The sequence below is a fragment of the Fukomys damarensis genome, unplaced genomic scaffold (genome assembly GCF_012274545.1).
Source record: "Fukomys damarensis isolate Sample0158 unplaced genomic scaffold, DMR_v1.0_HiC HiC_scaffold_37, whole genome shotgun sequence".
In the NCBI taxonomy this organism is placed as follows: Eukaryota; Metazoa; Chordata; class Mammalia; order Rodentia; family Bathyergidae; genus Fukomys; species Fukomys damarensis.
This window is the reverse complement of record NW_022900949.1, coordinates 55,344,622-55,365,327: the sequence shown is the minus strand read 5'-3', so window position 1 is coordinate 55,365,327 and position 20,706 is coordinate 55,344,622. Positions and strand designations below refer to the sequence as shown.

Genomic DNA, 20,706 nt, shown 5'->3' with positions numbered 1-20,706 from the left:
ATATTAGCTCATATAATATGTTTAAATAAATGCAAAGGAATCAAAGTTAACCCATATATACTATCAGACCATAATGCAGTTAAGCTGGAGATCAATAGCATAAGAAACCGTAAAAACTTCACAAACACGGAAATTGAACAACACTCTGCTGAACAATCAGTGGGTCACAGAGGAAATTAAAGAAGAAAGTCAGTTTTTACAAAGAAATGATAATGCCAGTACAACATATAGGAATCTATAGGACACAATGAAAGCAGTTCTATGTGGAAAAGTCATAGCAGTGAATGCCCACACTAGGAAAACAGAGCAAGCTCAAATAAAGAACCTAATAATGAATCTTAGGCTCCTAGAAAAAGAAGAGCAAGAAAAACCCAAAGCTTATACAAGGGAAGAAATTATAAAGATCAGAGCAGAAATCAATGCAATGGAAAGTAAGAAAATGATATAAAAAAATCAGTGAATCAAGTTGGCTTTTCAAAAGAATAAATAAAATCAATAAACCCTTAGCCAACCTTGACAAAAAAGGGAAAGAAAAGGGTCAGATCCATGCAATTAGGAACGAAAAAGGTGACGTCACAACAGATCCAGCAGAAATCCAGAGGATCAATACCTACTTCAAGAACCTGTACTCTAATAAAATGGAAAAACAGAAGAAATAGACAGATTTCCAGATACTTATGAATTGCCAAAGTTGAACAAAGAAGATAAAAAAGTCTAAACACCCCAATTACAATCAGTGAAACTGAAAATGTAATTAAAAATTTACCAATGAAGAAAAGTCCAGGTCCTGATGGGTTCACTGCTGAATTCTACAAGACATGTAGAGACAAACTACTGCCACTACTATTTAAACTTTTCAGTGAAAATGAAAGGGAAGAAGCAATACTTCCAGATTCATTCCTGGACACAAGTATTACTTTGATTCCAAAACCAGGGAAAGACCCAACCAAAAAAGAGAACTACAGGCCAATCTCCTTAAACAACATAGATGCAAATATCCTCAATAAGATACTGGCAAACAGAATACAGAGGATCATCAAGATCATACACCTTAGATAAGTCAGATTTATTCCAGGAATGCAAGGATGGTCCAGCTACCTCATCTTTGACAAAGGAGCCAACCATCCTCAGTGGAGGAAAGATAGCCTCTTTAATGAATTGTGTTGGAAAAACTGGATTTCAAACTGCCAAAGATTAAAACAAGACCGTTATCTTTCACCATACACTAAAGTAAAATCTAAGTGGATTAAAGATTTAAATATTAAAACAGAAACACTAAACTTGCCAGAAGATAACTCTTGAAGACACGGGCATAGGAAAATACTTTATGAACAAATCCTCAGTAGCACAGGAACTAGCACAAAGAATCAACAACTGGGATCTCATCTTATTAAAAAGTTTCTGCACTGCAAGAGAAACCACCAGCAGAGTTAAGAGAAAACATACGATGTGGGAAAATAATTTCACCAGCTACTCTTCAGACAAAGAACTACTATCTAAATTATATAAAAAAACTCAAAAAAATCAGACAACCCCCCCCAAATACAAAGACCCAATTCAAAAATGGGCATCTAGCCGGGGATTTAGCTCAGTGGTTCGGTGGCCTGCCTTGCAAGCGCAAGGACCTGAGTTCAATCCCCGGTACCAAAAAAAAAAAAAAAAAAAATGGGCATCTGAAATGAACAGGCATTTCTCAGACAAAGATGTAAAAGCAGGAAATAAATATATGAAAAGATATTCAACATCACTGGTCATTCAAGAGATGCAGATGAAAACAACACTGAGATTCCACCTCACCCCACAAAGAATGGCTGCTATCAAAAAATCAACCAATAACAAATGCTGGTGGTGTTGTGTGGAGAAAGTAACCCTTCTCCATTGTTGGTGGGAGTGCAGACTGGTGCAACCACTGTGGAAATCAATATGGAGATACCTTAAAGAACTAGGATTAGAGGTTCCATTTGACCTAGCTATCCCTCTCCTGGGATCTTTCCAAAAGAATTAAAAGAATCATACTGCAGCGATATATGTGCACCCATATTTATAGCCATAAAGAATGAGAAACTAGAAATATTTATAGCTAAATGGATACACATTGAGGCTATATTCTTAAATGAAATAAATAGGACACATGAGTACATAGCTAATAGTTCCTCAGGTGCAAAAAACTAAAAGTGTAAATAAGGTTCAAATGGTATAATTGGGAGTGTGAAATAGGAAGAAAATGGCTAAAGGGGAAGTGGGAAGGGGTTGGGAAAGGAAATAAGGGAAAAGAAAAAATGGAAACAAAGTCTTTGGGAAGGGAGGAGGGGGTGAAGGGAGGGCAGGGACAAGGGGAAAAAATGAGAATCAAGACCTGTCATGTAAAGGTACAAGATCCCAATGATGAATATAACTGTACTGTATACCTAAAATGTACCAATAAATTTAATGAAAAAAAAACAAATAGGGTATGCGAATGCATGTGATCTACTTGTTTTAACATCTCATAAGAAAATTATGACCACTTAAGAATTATTAGGAAGCCTAATACTGTATCAGTATGATCATTGTAAGCCTAACTCCTTTAATGGCACTTATTAAATTATGGTTCTCTTTTTATTGAAAAAAAATGTCAACATGTAGTAGTTGTACACATGTATGGAGTACAGTGTGCTAATTTGATAGATTCATAGAATGTGCAGTGGTCAAGTCAGGGTAATTACCACTTCCATCTCCGTAAACACTTGTCATTTCTTTGTGTTTGGAAACTGAATTTCTCTTTCTTGGTTATCTATAAAATACATAATAAATTGTAAACTATAGCTATCCTACTATGTTTTAGTAGAACACTAAAACATACGCCTCCTATATAATGGCAATTTGGCATCTACTATCTGACCTCCCTTTACCCTCCACTCCCTTCCTAGCCTTTTATGGTTTTCTTTTTTGTTGCATATAATTGTGGTGTTTTAGGTTAACGTTATATGGCAAGATGCCATATAAAATACATCTTTTTTCAAATTGGGGTAAATCAAACAAAAATATTCAACATATTACAGAAGCTCGTTGGGAAACTAAAATATAGAGGCAGGAGTGGGTCCTACAACCAGCCCCAGCTTCCTTTCTGCTCCGCCCACTGGGACTCCAAGACTTAGATTAAAAGTACAAATCCGGGGAGGAGAAGAGGAGCTGGATCTGAGGTCGAAGCAGGCTGAAATGAGCCCAGCTTTATTGCCCACTGGTTCTGTGCTTCCACCCAGGTCATGGCAGACAGGCAGGCCCAGGAGCTCAGGTCTTTCCCAGCCCTCCACAAGTGGGCCACCTTGTGGCCTAGATGTGCACTGCCTCGTGTTCCAGCCCTACTTGTCCGCTCATCTCTGGGACTGACGCTGTTATTCTTTGCCGTGAACTGCCTGGTCAACCCCATGCATGGTACCAGTGGTTTCTCGACTTCTGTCTCCATCCTAAACTTTCTCTGAAATTGAAAACGTGGATTTGGAATTATCTCCTGGATACTTTGTGACTGCTAGACATTTAAAGGAATGCCTATCAAATTCACACAGATAGTTGAAGCCATAATTGAGAATAAGATCGTCTAGGGAGAAGTTGCAAAAGAAAGAGAAGCTGGGATTAAACCTTTAGAAACAACGTTTTACAGAGGAGGATGTGCTGGCAAAGGAGACTGAAAAGGAGTGGCTGGGAAGGAGCGAGAAAAGGCAGGAGCATATGGCCTGAAAGAAAATGCTTTTACGCAGAGAACGGCAGGCACCATCCCTCCAGTCCCAGCATTCTGGGAGCCTGAGGCAGGAGGATCATAAATCTGAGCTCAGCCTGATTAACTTAGCAATTTAGTCAGACCATGTCTCAAAAAAGAAGAAGGGGAAAGGGAAGAAATATATGGTGAGCGAATTCATATGTGGATGAGACTTCAAACAAGGGGAAGACTAAATATTTCATTTGATTGTGTGAGTGATATGCAGGCAGAAACCAGTGAGCTGCGGAGCATGTTGAACAAGGCAAAGAAATCGAGAGAGCAAGTTCCAGCAATTCATTCCACAGGCTGGGCCTGAAAGGAGGGAAGGCCTTGCAGCTGAACGTGTTAATGTTGATGGGAAATAACAGCAAAGGAGAATATAACTAACAGCAGATGGGATAAACCCAGACGGAAGGTTTAAGAAAGGCAGGAGAGGCTGTCTTCTCTTGCAAAAGGGGTGACAGACCAGAAAGGGCGACCTCCTCCGTCACAGTTGGAGAGATAAAGACGAGCTGGAGGTTCAGTGGCAATCTTGAGGACATTTTCTGCTGTGGCCTCTGTTCTCTGTGGAAAATAGGGTCACCTGCTAAGAACAAGAAGGGAAGTGGCAGTATGGGAGGTTGGGATAATGAGAACAAATCTGGAAAGCAGTTGTGGAAATGGAAGAGTCAGAAACTGTCATTTGCTGAAGGTGTGTGTGTTCTCGCTGTCACCGAGTGCAGGGCCCGAAATCATGCATTCTCCTGCAGGATTCCTATGGGGCAGAAGGACAGAGGAGTACAGGAGCTTAAGATATATTGATGGTCAAGAAAATGACTGAAATAATGGAAGGTCGAAACCAAATGGAATCGCTAAGCAAATAAAGGCAGTCCAGGGTTAATGGATTGGGGGAAAGAGAGGTCAGTGTACTGGACCTCCAAAAATAAAGGAAAAAAGCAGTCTTGCTGTTATGAAATAAATAACCTCAAAGGGGAGGAGGCTGTACTGGATTCCAGGATGCCTGAATATGAGAGGTTGGCAGTGAATGACTTAAGTGCAAGCACATGTGAGCCTGGGTTTCAGTGTCTGAGTTGGAGCAGAGGGAAAGGGCCCTGTTGGGATGAAGCCATGAGACTGGGGTTCATCCACGACGATGGCTGACCCACTGAGACGGTCACAGGAACACAGAGGAGCTTGAGGAACCAGGACCAAGCGCGTGGATGCAGGGTGGTAGGCAGGTGACAGGGAGAGGAGGTGGATAAGCTGCCACCACATTGACTTAAAAGCCAGAGGACAGAGATGCACCAGAAAGCAAAAGCAGCAACGTAGGACACCCACCCAGCTCCCATATGAGCAGGAGCAGGTCCCCCGTGGTCCACGCAAAAGGATGCTGCTGTCTTTCAACGGTGATGCTAGTGTCAGGGTCCAAATTAAAGATAAATAAATAACACATTCATAGGGAATCTGCAGAAATATTAGAAGAGCAGTGTTACAATTGCAGATGTTTAGCCAAGTGAAAAGTTAGTTGTTTTGTTTTATCCCTCTTAGCATATTACCTCACATAAGCCAATAATTAGCAAATATTTTAAAACGTTCTTAAGATCGTGTTGGGAATTATTTGTTTTCATTTTGTTAACCTATGCTTTCTCAACCTTGGCACTGCTTACATTTTGGGCCAGATAATTATTTGTTGTTCTGCTCACTGTATGATAATAGTATTCCTGGTATCCCTGTTCACTAGATGTCACCCGCACCCCCTGCCTAAGACAGCCAGGATGTGTAGATATTGCTGTACATCACCTAGAGGGCAGAGTTGCCTCCTATTGAGAGCCATTATGTTTATTTCCTTTTATTTCTAAATTTGTGAACCTTTCTTTTTGGTACCGGGATTGAACTCAGGACCTTGCACTTATGAGGCAGGTGGGGGCACCACTGAGCTAAATCCCCAGCCCCTATTTCTAAATTTGTCTGTGTCTCTGTTCTTAAGATCCTTATAGCTAGGGACAGGCTCAAAGTAAATATGTAGTGAGTACTTGCATCTAATTACAGATATAACACTTTACATGTGAGAAGCATTTCTAAAATCCTATGCAACTCACATTTAGACAGTTGAATATTTTAAATGCATGAAGCAAGCTCCTGTAAAGTGAAGAACTAACATGTATTTTATGGCTCAGATGTGTTATACTGGGTTTTTTTTTTAAGCAGAGTGTTTTTGGTTAGTGTTAGTTTTATATAAAAGAAAAAGATAACAGCTAAATTTGGATTATCTTTGGTCGCAGGTTTAAAATTCAGTAGAAGGTGTTGAGTTGTCCTGAGGCTCTAGTTTCACTCCAAAAGAGTTTCTTTTGTATAGTTTATAATTATTTCATTGCAGTGACTAATTCGTGGCTCGGGGAAATAAATGATAATTGTAAATGGATGAATTCAGATGTAAACACCAATTATACTTTAAATCGTTTTCCTGACTCATGTCTTCTTTGAATTAAGGTTTAAAACCGACTGTGGCCCTCTGTCAGCAAAAGTGTAGACGGGCAGGGACTCTGGAGAGCAATTATTGTTCAAGCAACTTTGGTAAGAAATAAAACCAGGCTTTTCTCTTTAATCAGAAACTTGAGACTACCTGCTTAGTCTCAAAGGAATTCCCACAAAATTAATGATGAAGAGTCAGTAACGCAAGAAAATATACAATAGGTTGTGTTGTGCTATTCAAACTATTAGATTTCAAAGATGAGAAAAATAAGTTCAGAAAATTTGCTTTTTTCACATGTTTAATAATTTGATTCTTGATCCATGATACTGCTACTCCGTAGTCTGTTAACTGCTCCTGAAAATACATATATCCTTTGTTCCTCACATATTTTTCATGTTCCAAGTGTTTTTTCACACATCTGTAATTTGGCTGAAGTGCATTAAAAACATAGCCAAGCTTACATTTAGAAGCTGGTCTCTCTCAAGAAATTCAAGCATTTCCTCTTTGGTATTTTTCCAGAATATCAAATTTAAGCCTGGAAATCTGAAGTCCATTTTAGAAACTCTTAGAAATTGGAACCAGAGGAGATTGTACTTAATGAAATTAAAAGATTTCACTGTATGAAAACTACTTAAGAACAAAAGATACTAAATTTGGTTATGTTGGTTAGTTTTTAAAGCAGCTTAACATTAACGTTTAAGTAGAAGTCTTCACAGAAAAAGAAAGTTGCTATAGCAACTTACCCAAAACAAAGGGCCTCCTCCAGAGAGGTCTTTGCTTTTTGGGTGCCTTGAAGCAGTAATTGTTGGCAGCCCAGTGGGCTGTTTTATAGTGAAAATGCAAACTCACTGGAGTCTGGGGCCCTAAATTTTACTGCAGTTTGCATGCTGAAATGCAAATACTTGGCATATAAATGAAAACAAATAGTGCCAGGTGTCATTGCTACCATATCCTGAACCACTGTAGCTGGTTCAGAAAATCCCCATACTGGACCTTGGGAGCCTCCTGATTTCACCTGGCTACAGACTGACATTCTGTAGTGAACATTCATCACCAGGAATCAGAGTAAGACACAGTAAGAATTCAGATGTTAGGAACTTGGCAAATTACATAAGCCGTGAGTGCTTACTTTATCTGGAAGGGATCATTTTAGATGAGTCCACAATTTGATCTTCCCATTAATTGTGCTTCATTTACATGGCACAGTGGCCAAATGCAATCATGTGTGACCCAGAGCCTTCAAGACAGAGTTGGTAACATTCCTTGGGGCAGTTTTTGGTTGTCTCAGTAACTGGGATGTTATACTGATTTTTTACTTGACAGGGACACAGCTGGTTAAAAAAAAAAAAAAAAAAAAAGTCACGCAGTGCAAGCCCTACACCAAAAGGAATTGTGCCCCTCAACCTCCTAAAATTCAAACAGCATCCCCCTCCTTCAAAAAAGACATTTTTCCCTGTGTGACTCAAAACTATTCTTTGTCACAATGGGGGGGGGGCTATATAAGGGAAATAGGCTGAATTTTCCTTTTTTTTAACACAAGAAAATGTTTTGAGTTTTACTTCAGGTCTATACTTTGAAATGAGATAAACAGGGTAGATAAGAAATGATATAGAAAAACCAGACAAAGACAGATTTTCTGATCAATAGAGTGTGTCACCCTCCTGGGGTGAACAAAGGCTGAAAAAGGACAGCTAGAGTGGATCTGGGGAAGAGACACTCAGCCATCCAGACACAAACGTCCTGTGCTTCACCCTCTTAGTGTGGGATTGCCTGGAAAGATTCAAAGTCTTAAGTATTCTCATAAGCAGCTGCTTTATTTGATGACTGACCCTTGTGTTGGATAGAACATTTTAAAGAGTCATCGTCTCAGCAACAGACTGCAATGAGGCAAGTATTTAGGTTTCTCTTCAAGTTATTAACTACTAAAAACCAGAGAAATATTACAACCCCTAGAGACTTTTTTTCAGCCTGAAGTTTGAGGATAAATATTCAGAATCAAATTCGAGAACTCAATGAGGGCCTTTTCTTTAACATTAAAATGTTTCATTTCTGAAAACTGGAAGATAAAATTATTTTCAGTTATCGTTGTCTTTGCTTCACTGTTGCGTTATCCACACCTTTTCCTCTGCAGTATTAGTTGGCGCTGTTATCACAACCACTCCGCGGGGTGAGAGTTTGCAGGCCACTATCTCAATCATCAACATCTATAAAGAGGGAAACCTGGCAATTCAGCAGGCTGGCAAGAACATGAGTGCCAAGGTTACGGTGGTCTGCAAGCAGTGCCCCCTCCTCAGAAGAGGTAAGGAGAAAAGCTCTTTCTGCAGGGGAACAGAGTCAGAGAAGGGAAGGAGGGAGCCTTGAGATTGAGAGGGAGCCTTTGGAGCCAGGCAGAATTATGCTGTATCCTCGTTCTTAAGTCTTGTGCAAAAAGAGGTGGTGGAAGCCAGGTGTGGTGGTGCACACCTGTAATGCCAGCACTCTGGGAGGGTAAGGCAGGAGGATCATGAGTTTGAGCCCAGCCTGGTTAATTTAGTGACTTAGGAAGACCGTGCCTAAAAATAAATCGAAAATTTTAGAGGGTTAGGGATGTAGCTCAGCACAAAGGCCCTGGGTTCAATCCTCAATGCCTAAAACAAAACAAAACAAAACAAAAAAGCTAGAAATGATGAATGAGTCCCAGAGCATATAAAGTTGAATCATAGTTAATAGAGTCTGAAGGGAGAAAGATTTTAGATTATTGCACTTCAGTTGCCACTACTGTGTTTAGAGGAAATCATGAAGCACACAGAGGGAATGCAGAGCTGAACTTGAGATGAGAAAGTGATATTCTGGACTAGAATTAAAAATTTCCAAAACATTTGCAGAAATGGGGCCATTAAATGTGTGGAAGGGACTGACTGCCCCACATGGGTTCCATGTATTAGCAGAAATGGAGTATGTTACTGGTTAAATCTAGCCTTTTTCTAGAGAGTGCTAATCCTAGTGATTTTATCTTAGGGTGAATAAGTGTGTGATTATATCATTTACAGAAAAGAAAATTTATTCAGAGGTGAGTTGTAGTCTGTTGTTTTTGAGAACACGCATAAAGAAAAAGATTTACTTTATATTTTCTTTCTTTAGGTCTAAATTACATCGTTATGGGCCAAGTGGGTGAAGATGGGCAAGGCAAGGTCATGCCAAATAGCTTTGTCATGATATTCAAGACCAAGAATCAGAAGCTTTTGAATGCTTTAAAAAACAAGCAATGTTAACAGTGAACTGTGTCCTTTTAAGCTGCATTCTGTTGTTGCCTTTGAAAGATCTGTCTTCCCTAAGTAGCAGAAAACCCATATGATTTAACATTGAGCGTTCTGAAAGGCTGGACTTCTTCACTCTTCACATGATGTAGGTATGAGACCTCCGAAGACACTGGTGCAATTCTGAGCCTGCACCTAGAAGAGCAGAGCTGAAAACCGGCTGACTTAGTGCAGTGATAGGAAACTCACGGAATCAAGTGTTGACAGCTTGGAAGCAGTTTATTTGTACATCTCTGCAAAAGGATAGTATGAATTGTGTGAAGGTATAAAAAGATTTTATAAGTGCAATATTTATAATGATAGGTGTTTTACCTTCAAGTCTTTGCTTTGAGGTGTTACGTTCTCTTGCATTGTTTTTTCATTAAATTTATGGGTACATTTTAGGTATACAGTACAGTTGCATTCATCATTGGGATCTTGTACCTTTATATGATGTATCTTGGTTATTTTTCCCCATACCCCTGCCCTCCCTTGAGGGAAATATTTACAAAAAAAGACTTTGTTTCCATTTTTTCCTTTTCTCATATTTTTTCTTTTTTCTTCTCTTGCATTTTTAAGTCAGTGCTTAATAAAATATTTTTAAATGATTACATAGCAGCCGTTAAGCTTGTTCTTATGCAGAATGGGACATTTTTGTAAAAACTCCCTTTTAGTAAGGATATTATTTCTAGATAAGATTGTCTTTGTATCAGTTTACTCTTTATTAAGAGTTAGCATTCTAGGCCAGGGATGTAGCTCAGTGGTGCCACCGCCTAGCTCACAAGTTCAAGGTCTTGAGTTCGATTCCCCCCACCCGTCCAAAAAAAAGAGCATTCTAAACCTTGTAGGGACTGGATGGATCCAATAATATCAATAGACTAATTTCCCTCTGCAAAAGCAGAGAATATCAGAGCTGGAATGCTGTCCCTCAGGCATCTAGTCCAGACTTCTTTATTTTGTAGCTGAAATGGGAGCTTTGATATATTTAGTGACTTGCCAAGAATACATCTGCCCAGAAACAGTTACCTAAGAGTCCTAGCCCAAACCCAATACGGTCACTGACACAGAATAAGCCCTCCCCACCCCAGCTAAAGCCCTCCTACCCTGACTGGCAGTATTCAGCAATAGGTATCAGGCTCATATTTGGTATTCTAAATAATAATTTCTCGTTTTACTTGAAGCTATAAGTAAGCCTTCACTCTTCATATACAGTGTCTGTATATCAACGAAAATGCATTCTAACATTGCTTTTGAAAAATCTATTTTCAGTCAGTGGAAGAATATGAAAGAACTCCATGTTAGCTGTTCATTGTGACAAATACTGGACATAAATCAACTTGAAGGAAAGATTTATTTTGGTTCACAGTTTCAGAGTTTTAGTCCATGGTCCACTGACTCCATGGCTTTTAGGCCTGCGGCAAGGCAAAGACATCATGGTGGAAAAGTGTGGTGGGCAAGACTGCTCATGAGCAGCCAGAAAGCAAGAGAGAGAGGGAAAGACCCACAGGGAAGGGGCTCCAAGGTCACATCTTGAGCCCACTCCCTTCAACTAGGCCTTACCTTACCAAGTCTTCATCACTTCCCATAATGCCATCAAATTATGAATCCACCAATGGACAAATCCATTGATAAAGTGAGAGCCCTGGTAGTCCAGTTGATACAGGGAAATAAAATTTTAAAAAATGTGGAGCTTATCCGTAATTTAAATTGGTTGACATGATTTTTAAAAAATATGTATTTACCTTCTACACAAAACAGTTTTACCTCATATTACTATAATTTTTTTTTTTGAGCCTTACCTTAAAGTCTTCATCACTTCCCATAATGCCATCAAATTATGAATCCACCAATGGACAAATCCATTGATAAAGTGAGAGCCCTGGTAGTCCAGTTGATACAGGGAAATAAAATTTTAAAAAATGTGGAGCTTATCTCCGAACTTCCAGATGAAACATTCAGACCAGCATTATTCCCAATTGTCTTAGTAACTTTTCTCATTGCTGAGACAAAATTCCCAACACCCGAAGTTAAAGGAGGAAAAGTTTGTTTGGCTCACAGTTTGTAGAGGTTCTGGTCCATAATTGGTAGCTTCAAGGCAGGATAGCATGGCACAGGGGCATCACAGAAAAGAAACATGGTGGGCAGAAGCAAGCAAGCAAGCAAGCAAGGGACCTTAGCAGCTTCGTTTTTCTCCCTTTTATACTCTTGTCTAAACTACTTGGATTATATGTTGGTGCCAAACCAATCAGTGGGCTGATTTAGTAATAACACAGCCTTGATTCCAGCATCACACACTGTAGATTCAGCCACCTCTGAAAAAGTCCCACCTATGACTGCATGAAGCTTTGGGGGCACATCTAGACACAAACCATAACGCTGATACTGTTAGTATTTTCTTAGGTTAATTATAAATAATTAGACCTAGTTGGTTTACTCTGCAGAGCCTATAACCTCAGCCTATTTTGTATTTCATAAACATATTTTCTGAGGAAAATTATAATTTAATACAGTCTAAAGCAGTGGTGGTGAACCTATAGCACATGCGCCACAGCCAGGTGTTTTTCACTGAAAGCGCTAAAAGGCTCACCATCACTGGTCTAAAGAATAAAAAGTTCTGTTTATCAAGAAGAGGTAAAGAGTATTAATGAGATCAAGGGAAGCCCCAATCTTATCATTTTTCAAGAAAGACCAATGATGATTAGTACTTGGGTATGTGTGTCTCTCAACCAATTAACAAAAACCTCTAATTACATTTAGGAAAAACGTTAATCTGAATGAAATGAAATCTGAACACAATACGAAATGATCAAATATACTGGTCTTCACTGGGGTGGCATGGAAGGTTTCTATTTACTTTTGAAATAATTAAAATATAATACCATTAGCCTTCAGTATTAAAGTATAGGACTGATTATGTTTCCCAGAATTCCCTTCCTTGTATGCTTCCATTTAAGGCAGACTACAAGAAACAATTTAAGGCCGGAGATTTGGCTTAGTGGTTCCACCACCTGCCTCGCAAGTGCAAGGGCCCAAATTTAATCCCGGTACCAAAAAAAAAAAAGAAACAATTTAGTGAGACCTGGAAAAGCAGCAACTATCTTTTTGTTTATGCAGGCACTTTGGTAACTCACACCTGTACACATTTGTTGATTCACCTTGTGCTGACACTGGGCAGCAGTTGTTTCATTTTTCCTTAGATTCTTCTGCTTCTCCAATTCCTGAACTGTGTGTTCAGCAACACACATCCAAAGGCCAGCAGCAAAAGGCAACAGGGTATCATATCATGTGGTTGGAGACTTAAGAAGTGCCGTGGGTCTCTATCCATCTTGCCCTTGCTCTCTCTTTTTTATGTCTTTCCTTCTCAGTCACCTACCCTGTGCACTTTGAGCTCCAAAAACTAGATGCAAATGTAGTAGCCTTGCAGAGACTGCTTACCAACTCCATCAAGTGTATAATGTCACATACCTATAAACAAATCACTACACACACAGCAAATATCCTAAAAACTGTGCTTCTCCGATCCAACTCTTATTCCTCTTTACTGACAAGTAGATTTCCATCGTATGAATGTACAACTTATTTATCCACCCACAAGTTGATGGACATTTAGTTGTTTTCAGTTTGGGACCATGAATAAAGCTTTGATGAACAATTACATACAAGTCTTTGTGTGGACATATTTCAAAATGTGAGTATACATAAAAATAAGAGGAAATCGCTAAGTTAAATGTGATTGCCACTGGAGAGAGGAAGGGGAGCAAAGGGAGTCTGGTAATGTTTTGCATCTTATGTATTTGTTATCCTAAGTTTAAAAATACCCACTAGTTGTACATTCTAAAAGGATAAATTCTGTGGTATGTGGATTATATCTCAATTTTTAAAGTGTATGATAACACAATGGACAGACTATATCAATTTATAATCTAATATCATTTTATTCATCTTTTTTCTTACAATATGCTGTCATTCAAAATATACCTCAAAGGTAACTCATGCATATAGTAGGCACTCTATAAATATTTTAATAATTAGGTATTTTTTAGAATGACTAAAAATCCTGATGTAAAATCCCAATTGGGAAATGCATAATCCCATTGTAGACAAAATATATAACTTTACAATAAACATTTTATAACAATTTGCCCAAAAGAGGGAACACTAAAAATATGGAAATTAAAAAATTAAAATTAAAAAGCAAGACAAAACATAATACTAACATATTTAGACAATGATCCCTGGATCGCTGGTGCTTATAGACCAAGGGCTACCTGCACCCTGTGGCCTTAAGACCATCTGACATTCAGTTAAGAAGATAATTATATACCTAATTTCTTCTTAACTGGAAATGCTACAAGAATATATAAGCAATAGTGAAAAATTTTAGCTATAACCCTTCTGTGAATACAGAAAAAAATTAAATATATATTTTATTCTCAAATTTAATTTTTGGGGGGTGGTACTGGGGATTGAACTCGGGACCTTGCTCTTGCAAGACAGGCAACAGAACCACTGAGCTAAATCCCCAGCTCTGATTCTCAAATTTAAAAACAACAACACTCTTCATCTTAAGCAGCAAGAATGAGCCACAAATAAGCATGAAGTCACTTTTATACATGCTATGTTAAATTCTATGGAAAATACTATGGGAGATAAGCTCAAGAACCTCAATTCCAATAAAAAAAACCCTCAATTCCAACATAAAACAAATTCTTGCATAAGGGGTCTTTCAATGTTTTCCAAAACTAAAACAGGCTTTGACACACATAATAAAGAAGTATCTTCTATTTTATAGTTACAAATATTCACTCCCACTTGAAAAAATTATAGCACTATTCTGATAAGTAAAACTTTAAAAGCAATGAAATGCCCAGAAAAGTAACTATGCAAACTCATAAACAAATATTCTATGGCTATAAAGTAAAAACATCTACTATGTTTTTCAAAAACTGTATAATTCTATAAAAATTTAAATACATGGACTACACCAACATACATGGAAATATACATGTATATAAAATACTGTTAAGTGAAAAAAATTTAAAATATAAAATAATTATAACCATGAAAAAGTATATTACAATAACAAAAAGCAAAGCAAATTTATATTGAGAGACAGATTCAAATTATTTATTAGATTTTTCTCTTTTTTGCTTAAGATTATAACAAAACAAGAAAGCAAAAACAGACTCTGACGTTAGATAAAACTATACTCCTGAACAGTAAGTACTGAACTATATGTGAACTCCTAAAACAGAGATTTTAAAAACCGTAACTTGTATGTTTCAAGTGTATCCTATGGTCAAAAGATCAGCCCACATTTGTTGTTTTTCATTTTAATGTACTCCTAAAACAGAGATTTTAAAAACCGTAACTTGTATGTTTCAAGTGTATCCTATGGTCAAAAGATCAGCCCACATTTGTTGTTTTTCATTTTACAAAAGCTTCTAGACACTGTATACATTTACCTCTGTTCTTTTTCTTTTTTTTTTGATACCAGAGTCTGAACTTGGGACCTTGTGCTTGCAAGGCAGGCATGGGTTCCACTGAGCCAAATCCCAGGGCCTGTAACCGTTCTTCTTTAACAACATAACATTTTAAAGCACTGTCCAATTAAGAAAACAAAGCTGCATGCTAACAACAACAGCAAAAAAACTATCCACTTAATTTGTTTTGCTCTTGCAAAAAATCATTGACAAGTTTTAAAAAACTAATTCTATGTACATATTTTACATTTTTATGCTACAAATATTTTAAAGAATGGCTTTCACATAATTATTTAGTTCAATATATATATTATTGGTTTAACTGCAAGTTATGTAAATAGTGTTTCAGATTTGCTATTGAAAATTATTTTCTACAAGATTTAGAAAATGGTTAATTTCTTGGGTAAAACATAGCATATTTAGAAGTCCGAAAGCCAAGCAAATCCCTTATTTCATTTCGGAATTTAGACAAATCTTGGCGTAGTTCATTTAGATTTTCCACAGTTGCCTGATCTGTGCTTTGCATCTTCTGTCTCATGGAAGTCAAGTAACGATGCACTAAACAGCACATCACTTTTTGGTAGTTTTCATCTCTCTTTTGTTTCAAATTTCTCCATTCCTTCAAAATAAATAATAATATAGATACTAACAATATGCAGAAACTATATTTTTTTTTTTTAATTTTTTTCCCCAGTGCTGAGGATCAAACCTAGGGCTTTATGCATGCTAGGCAAGCACTCTACCATTAAATTACATCCCTGTCACAGAAACAATGCTTAAGTAAGGTAGTTTTTAAAATATTCTGATATAAACACATCTTTTAATGCTGTATTAAGTGATAATTTTGCTATAATGTGACACAAAATAATGTTTAACACGTTTTAGATAGCCTGCATATTTATTTTATATGTCTCCTTTTAGCTTATCTTGATTATTAAAAAATTAGTCTTAGAAATCTTCAGCTTATAGCAGGTTTTAACAAACCATGACCCACAAGGTAATATGGGCCACTGTCTTTTTTTTTTTTTTTTTTTTTTTTTTTTGGTAATAACATGCTAGCTAAGGATGGCTTTTACAGATGAACATTTGCAATAAAATTTATCACAGGCCACACTCTAATTTTAAGACCTAATCAAGCAAAAATTTTATCCCTAATACAAGGAATTCTGTTCTTCTGATTAGCAGACTTGTATCACAAAGATCATTACACAATCAGTGTACTATTGTATTTTCAATTTAATCAATAAAGTTTTGTGAAAATTTTTCTTCTCTTTGTCATTATCACTGCTCACACAGTATCTCCATTTGTCCTGGCAGGCAAAGTGTGGAATATTTACTCTGCTGTGTTTTTACAGGAAAAGCCTGTCAACCCCTGGATTGTAAGCAACATGAATTGAGTTATTAATGTACTGAAAAATTTTCAAGAATTACAAAAAAGCTGATTCAAATAGTCTTGGGGAGAGGGTCTCACGATGTAGTTTAGACTGGCCTTGAACTCACTATGTAACCTAGACTGGCTTTGAACTTGTGATGATCTGCCTTCCCCAGCCCCACAAATGCCACTAGGCTCAGCTAAAGTAGTCATATTTTATCTACAGTGAAAGAACAGATATTCTGAGATATCTTCCATGTTTTCAAACTATGAAATTTCATTGACCAGGGAAATTTGAAAACAAACAAGTTTTAGTTCTTTCATTCTCAAATATTTATTGAATCCTTCATGTCAGATACTATCCCATGCATTCGAGATAAACAGTGGGAAAAACACACCAGTTATAGCCCTTAAAGACTTTGCATATTAATGCTTGAAGAAACTTAGGAGTTGGTAAAACTTCTATTTTGCAACTGAAACTTCCACTTTCTTACCTTTAAACTGTTTTGCCGTTTGACCTTGCCTTTTGAGGTATGAGAGCAAATCCACTTACTGAGGCTACTAATCATATAGCAAATAGTCTTTGGTGAAGGAATGATGTTGAAAGGTGGGGGTAACGTACATTTGTCATCAAAGTAGCTAAGCCACAACTTTGCACGAGCAAATTTCCATTCTTTGTCTTCATGATTCTATAAAAGGCAAATGAAAAGCAATATAAAATATGAATACACATGCATGCCCATGCACGCGCGCGCACACACACACACACACACACACACACACACATACACACACACAGGAAGATGGGCCAGAGCGGACAGCAACAGATACTGACTAGTTCCCCAACTTGTAGATGAAACGTTGGCTCAAGATCTGCCACTATTATACAATTTAGAAATCCTTAATTTTTATTTATTTATTTATTTTGGTACCAGGGATTGAACTCGGGTCCTTGTGCTTACAAGGCAGGCCACCGAACCACTGAGCTAAATCCCCGGCCCTCTTAATTTTTAAATGATATATTTTTCTTAATTCTTAAAAACTTCAATTATTTTACCTATTGCATACATTCAATACGGAACATAAAGGTTTAAAACAATGAATACTTACTGCTATTAACTGAAAGCTTTTATGAAGCATTGCTACCAGCAGCTTTGTAAGCACAATGACAACTACAACATTGTAGGTACCAACAATAACAGCTCCAACAAAGGATTGCAATTCTTCGCCATAGCTAAATCTTGTGACAAAGATTGCCACATGTGCCAAGGAGAAAATATACCAGAACAAAGCAAAGCAAGTGCCAATGAACCTGTAAAGATAATTATATTTCTGGTTTTTAAAAAATTAAGGATATTAGCAAAATGAATGTGCCAAAATTATATAAACGATGTATTAATAATCCTTGCATAATACTTATAAAAACAAAAATAAATGAGATTGATTTTCAAAGTACATATATGCCTTATTCTATTTTATGGTACTGAGAATTGAACTCAGGACCTTGAGCTTGCCACTGAGCTAAATGTCCAGCCCAATATGTCTTATTTTAAACAAGGTTAACAGAATAGTAATTTCAAACAATAACTAATCCTTTGCTGCCTGTCTGGTCTCAACATAGCAGCCTATATATCTATATCTATATCTATATCTATATCTATATCTATATCTATATCTATCTAGATTTTGCTCCTCCTTTGCTCAAAAATCTTCATATGGCTCTCAATCTCAATGGCCCCAAAGCCTTACAAAAGCTAACAAGGTCCTACATGCTCTTTTACTCTTCTGACTTCATACTCTGCAATCACATTTCATCCATCCTGGTCATCTGGATTTATTCCTTAAACATGCCAGTCATGCCCCCACTTCAGGGCATTTGTATTTGCCATTCTCTGAATGCTCTTCCTCTAAATATCCTTTTCATGGCTTGTGCCTTCACCAGCTTTAGATCTTGAATGTCATCTCTTCTGGGGCACTCTAAAGCTGTATCCTTTCATGCAAATATATTCTTTAGCCCAACCTTTGTCTTTTCAGCTCTTATCACTATATAACATTCAATATATTTTACTCATGTTTTTATTGCCTGTACCACCTCACTAGAGTGTAAGCTCCATTAGGGTTGGTTTGTCCATAAATACTTCATTGACTCAGCACTTAGTGTTAAATAAACACATACTCATTGATGTTATTCTTTAAATAAGAGGACACACAAAGTAACTAAAGAACTGTTGGTATATAGAAGGAAGATAAGAATGCAATTCTTCACTGTTTTGTTTATTAAAGAGCAAGAGGAAGTATTTTGTCTCACAACTGGTGGTTCCATTTCTTAGAGAAAAAATTTTTAGTACTGGAAATTAAAGTCAAAGCCTTCATACTGAGTTACCTCTCCAACCCTTTTTATTTTGGGACAGTGTCTTGCTAAGTTGCTGAGCTGCACAGGCTGGGCTTCAAATTGTTGAGTGCAAGGATTACAGGTGTGTGCCACCATACCTGGCTTGTTCATCAAATTCTGATAATTCTCAACTCTAATGACCTTTTCAGAAATATTGAAAATGTGCCTTTTTTTCTGTTGTTTCACTTAGAGATGCTACTGACACAATACATGAGGGATAGAAATGTGATATGTGGAAATGACAAAAGAACTGCCGCAAAGGCCAAGAGATATGAAGTTAAGATAGCCTACAGCAAAGAACACAAATGTAATAATTTAGACCTTCTAGTTAAGATTCTATAGTAAAGTTGACTATAAATGATTCATTAAAAATGAGTATTTGTTAAAGGTTTACAAACATTTAAAAATTTTCAGAAAAATTCTAAGTTCCATTTCTATGGTCATTAATTCACAAAGGACATAGAGAGAAATATAATTACTAAAACTTTTTAAGAGTACTCACGAGTGGAAGGTGTCATTACTTTGCTGTTCACAGAAGATGCCCACACAGTCCTTCTGTTCTTTAGGTGTGTAGCCTTTATCATAGAGTTGTGTCAGCCCAATTGTGAAAGAAAACAAAACAAGAAGAAACATCCCAAGAAATTTTCCGAAATCTTGTAACATCTGTCCCATTGAAATCTGTAAAATGCATTACATAGGAATTTGGTTAAGATTCTCAGAAAAACTACATAGTATTTAAGTTCCTCCTACTGACTTGCAGGTGTCCATACCTTACTTTTTAAATAAAAATATAAACTTCAGCATAACTATACCTGGCTATGCCTCAGTCGTAGCTGTGCTGGGGGAATACAGGAAGCAATCTTTGTGTTCACCCATTTGATAAAATGAACATCAAAGTGTATACATGTGTGTCAGTGTAAATGATGTTTTACCTGTTGTGCACTGTTACATTTTGTGTATTTATAATTTTTTTAATTTAAAAAAAATTTGCTTGTAGAATCAGCACTATTCAGTACAATGTCACATGAAAATCCGCTTTTACAACTTTGAAAATAAGTTGAAAGTGAGTCATCGGATAACTTGGCTACTGATGATGACCTGGATCATGTAAGCCAAAGACGTTGGCAAAATTTGGCAGATAGGACAGATAAAGAAGTACAAAATGAAGACTGATTCAGATGAGGAAGAAAACAGTAATATCAATAAATTATTTGACTAGCTACAAATGGTCATGTATACCTGAATGATCCAATGTTAGAACTAGGTCAGAAACTGCAATTCAGTTGGAAATTTTAACAGACAACATGCTACAAAATGTTTTAAAATACACTAAAATGAAATTCAAGAAAACATTCCATTTTATCAATAGTAACACTCAAAAATATATTTATCATGATCTCTCACTATCTGAACTAAAAGCTTCCATAGCAGGATTTTATCATTCCAACTGTCAGAATCTAAAGGATTTATGGAGAAGTGACAGATGTGGTGTTGAGATTTTTAGAACAGACATTCAGAGATTCGATTTCCTTCAAAATTGCCTATGTTTTGATGAAACAAACAAAAAAAAGACCCACGAAGACAGACAAAGTCCGACAATTTGGTTGCTATTTGATCATTTGTTGAAAGCTTTGTTTCAAATTGTCAAGCAATTCACATACTGTTCAAATACATGACAACTGATAAACAACTTGTATCATTTTGTGGTTGTTGACACTTTTAGCAATACAGTAAAGTAAACCTTCCAAATATGGTATAAAAAATATATCCCTTGGATACAGATTCAAAAACATTTTACATTTTGAATTTAGAAGTTTACCCTAGAACTCAGCCACCAGATCTTTGTGCAATAACAAACCATATGACACTGTGAACACACTTGTTGCACCTATTTCAAAAAGTAACCCAATGTCACATTTGTTACCTACCTATTGATGTTACATTTGCTAAAAGAACACCAGTTGACCAGCACAGACTCTATTTGTAAGAACAAAGC

General features: G+C 36.9%; 2 protein-coding genes across 9 annotated transcripts in view; one reads left to right on the top strand and one right to left on the bottom strand.

The window, feature by feature from the left end:
* The window catches only part of Pcolce2 (procollagen C-endopeptidase enhancer 2), a 119,064-nt gene extending 109,176 nt beyond the window's left edge, over nt 1-9,888 (top strand). Inside the window, exons 9-11 of the mRNA XM_010608221.3 lie at nt 6,206-6,289; nt 8,320-8,487; nt 9,309-9,888. Coding sequence (XP_010606523.1) covers nt 6,206-6,289; nt 8,320-8,487; nt 9,309-9,439 — 383 coding nt within the window. The 3' untranslated portion in view covers nt 9,440-9,888. The remainder of the gene's footprint in view (nt 1-6,205; nt 6,290-8,319; nt 8,488-9,308) is intronic.
* A 5,311-nt stretch (nt 9,889-15,199) lies between these two features.
* Trpc1 (transient receptor potential cation channel subfamily C member 1) overlaps nt 15,200-20,706 on the bottom strand; it is a 67,347-nt gene continuing 61,840 nt past the window's right edge. For all 8 annotated transcript variants that reach the window (XM_010608169.2, XM_010608172.3, XM_010608171.2 and 5 more), the window contains 4 exons: nt 19,213-19,388; nt 17,429-17,630; nt 16,813-17,007; nt 15,200-15,565 (listed from right to left, as the gene is read on the bottom strand). In XM_010608169.2, the coding sequence (XP_010606471.1) occupies nt 15,338-15,565; nt 16,813-17,007; nt 17,429-17,630; nt 19,213-19,388 (801 nt within the window). In that variant the 3' untranslated portion in view covers nt 15,200-15,337. The remainder of the gene's footprint in view (nt 15,566-16,812; nt 17,008-17,428; nt 17,631-19,212; nt 19,389-20,706) is intronic.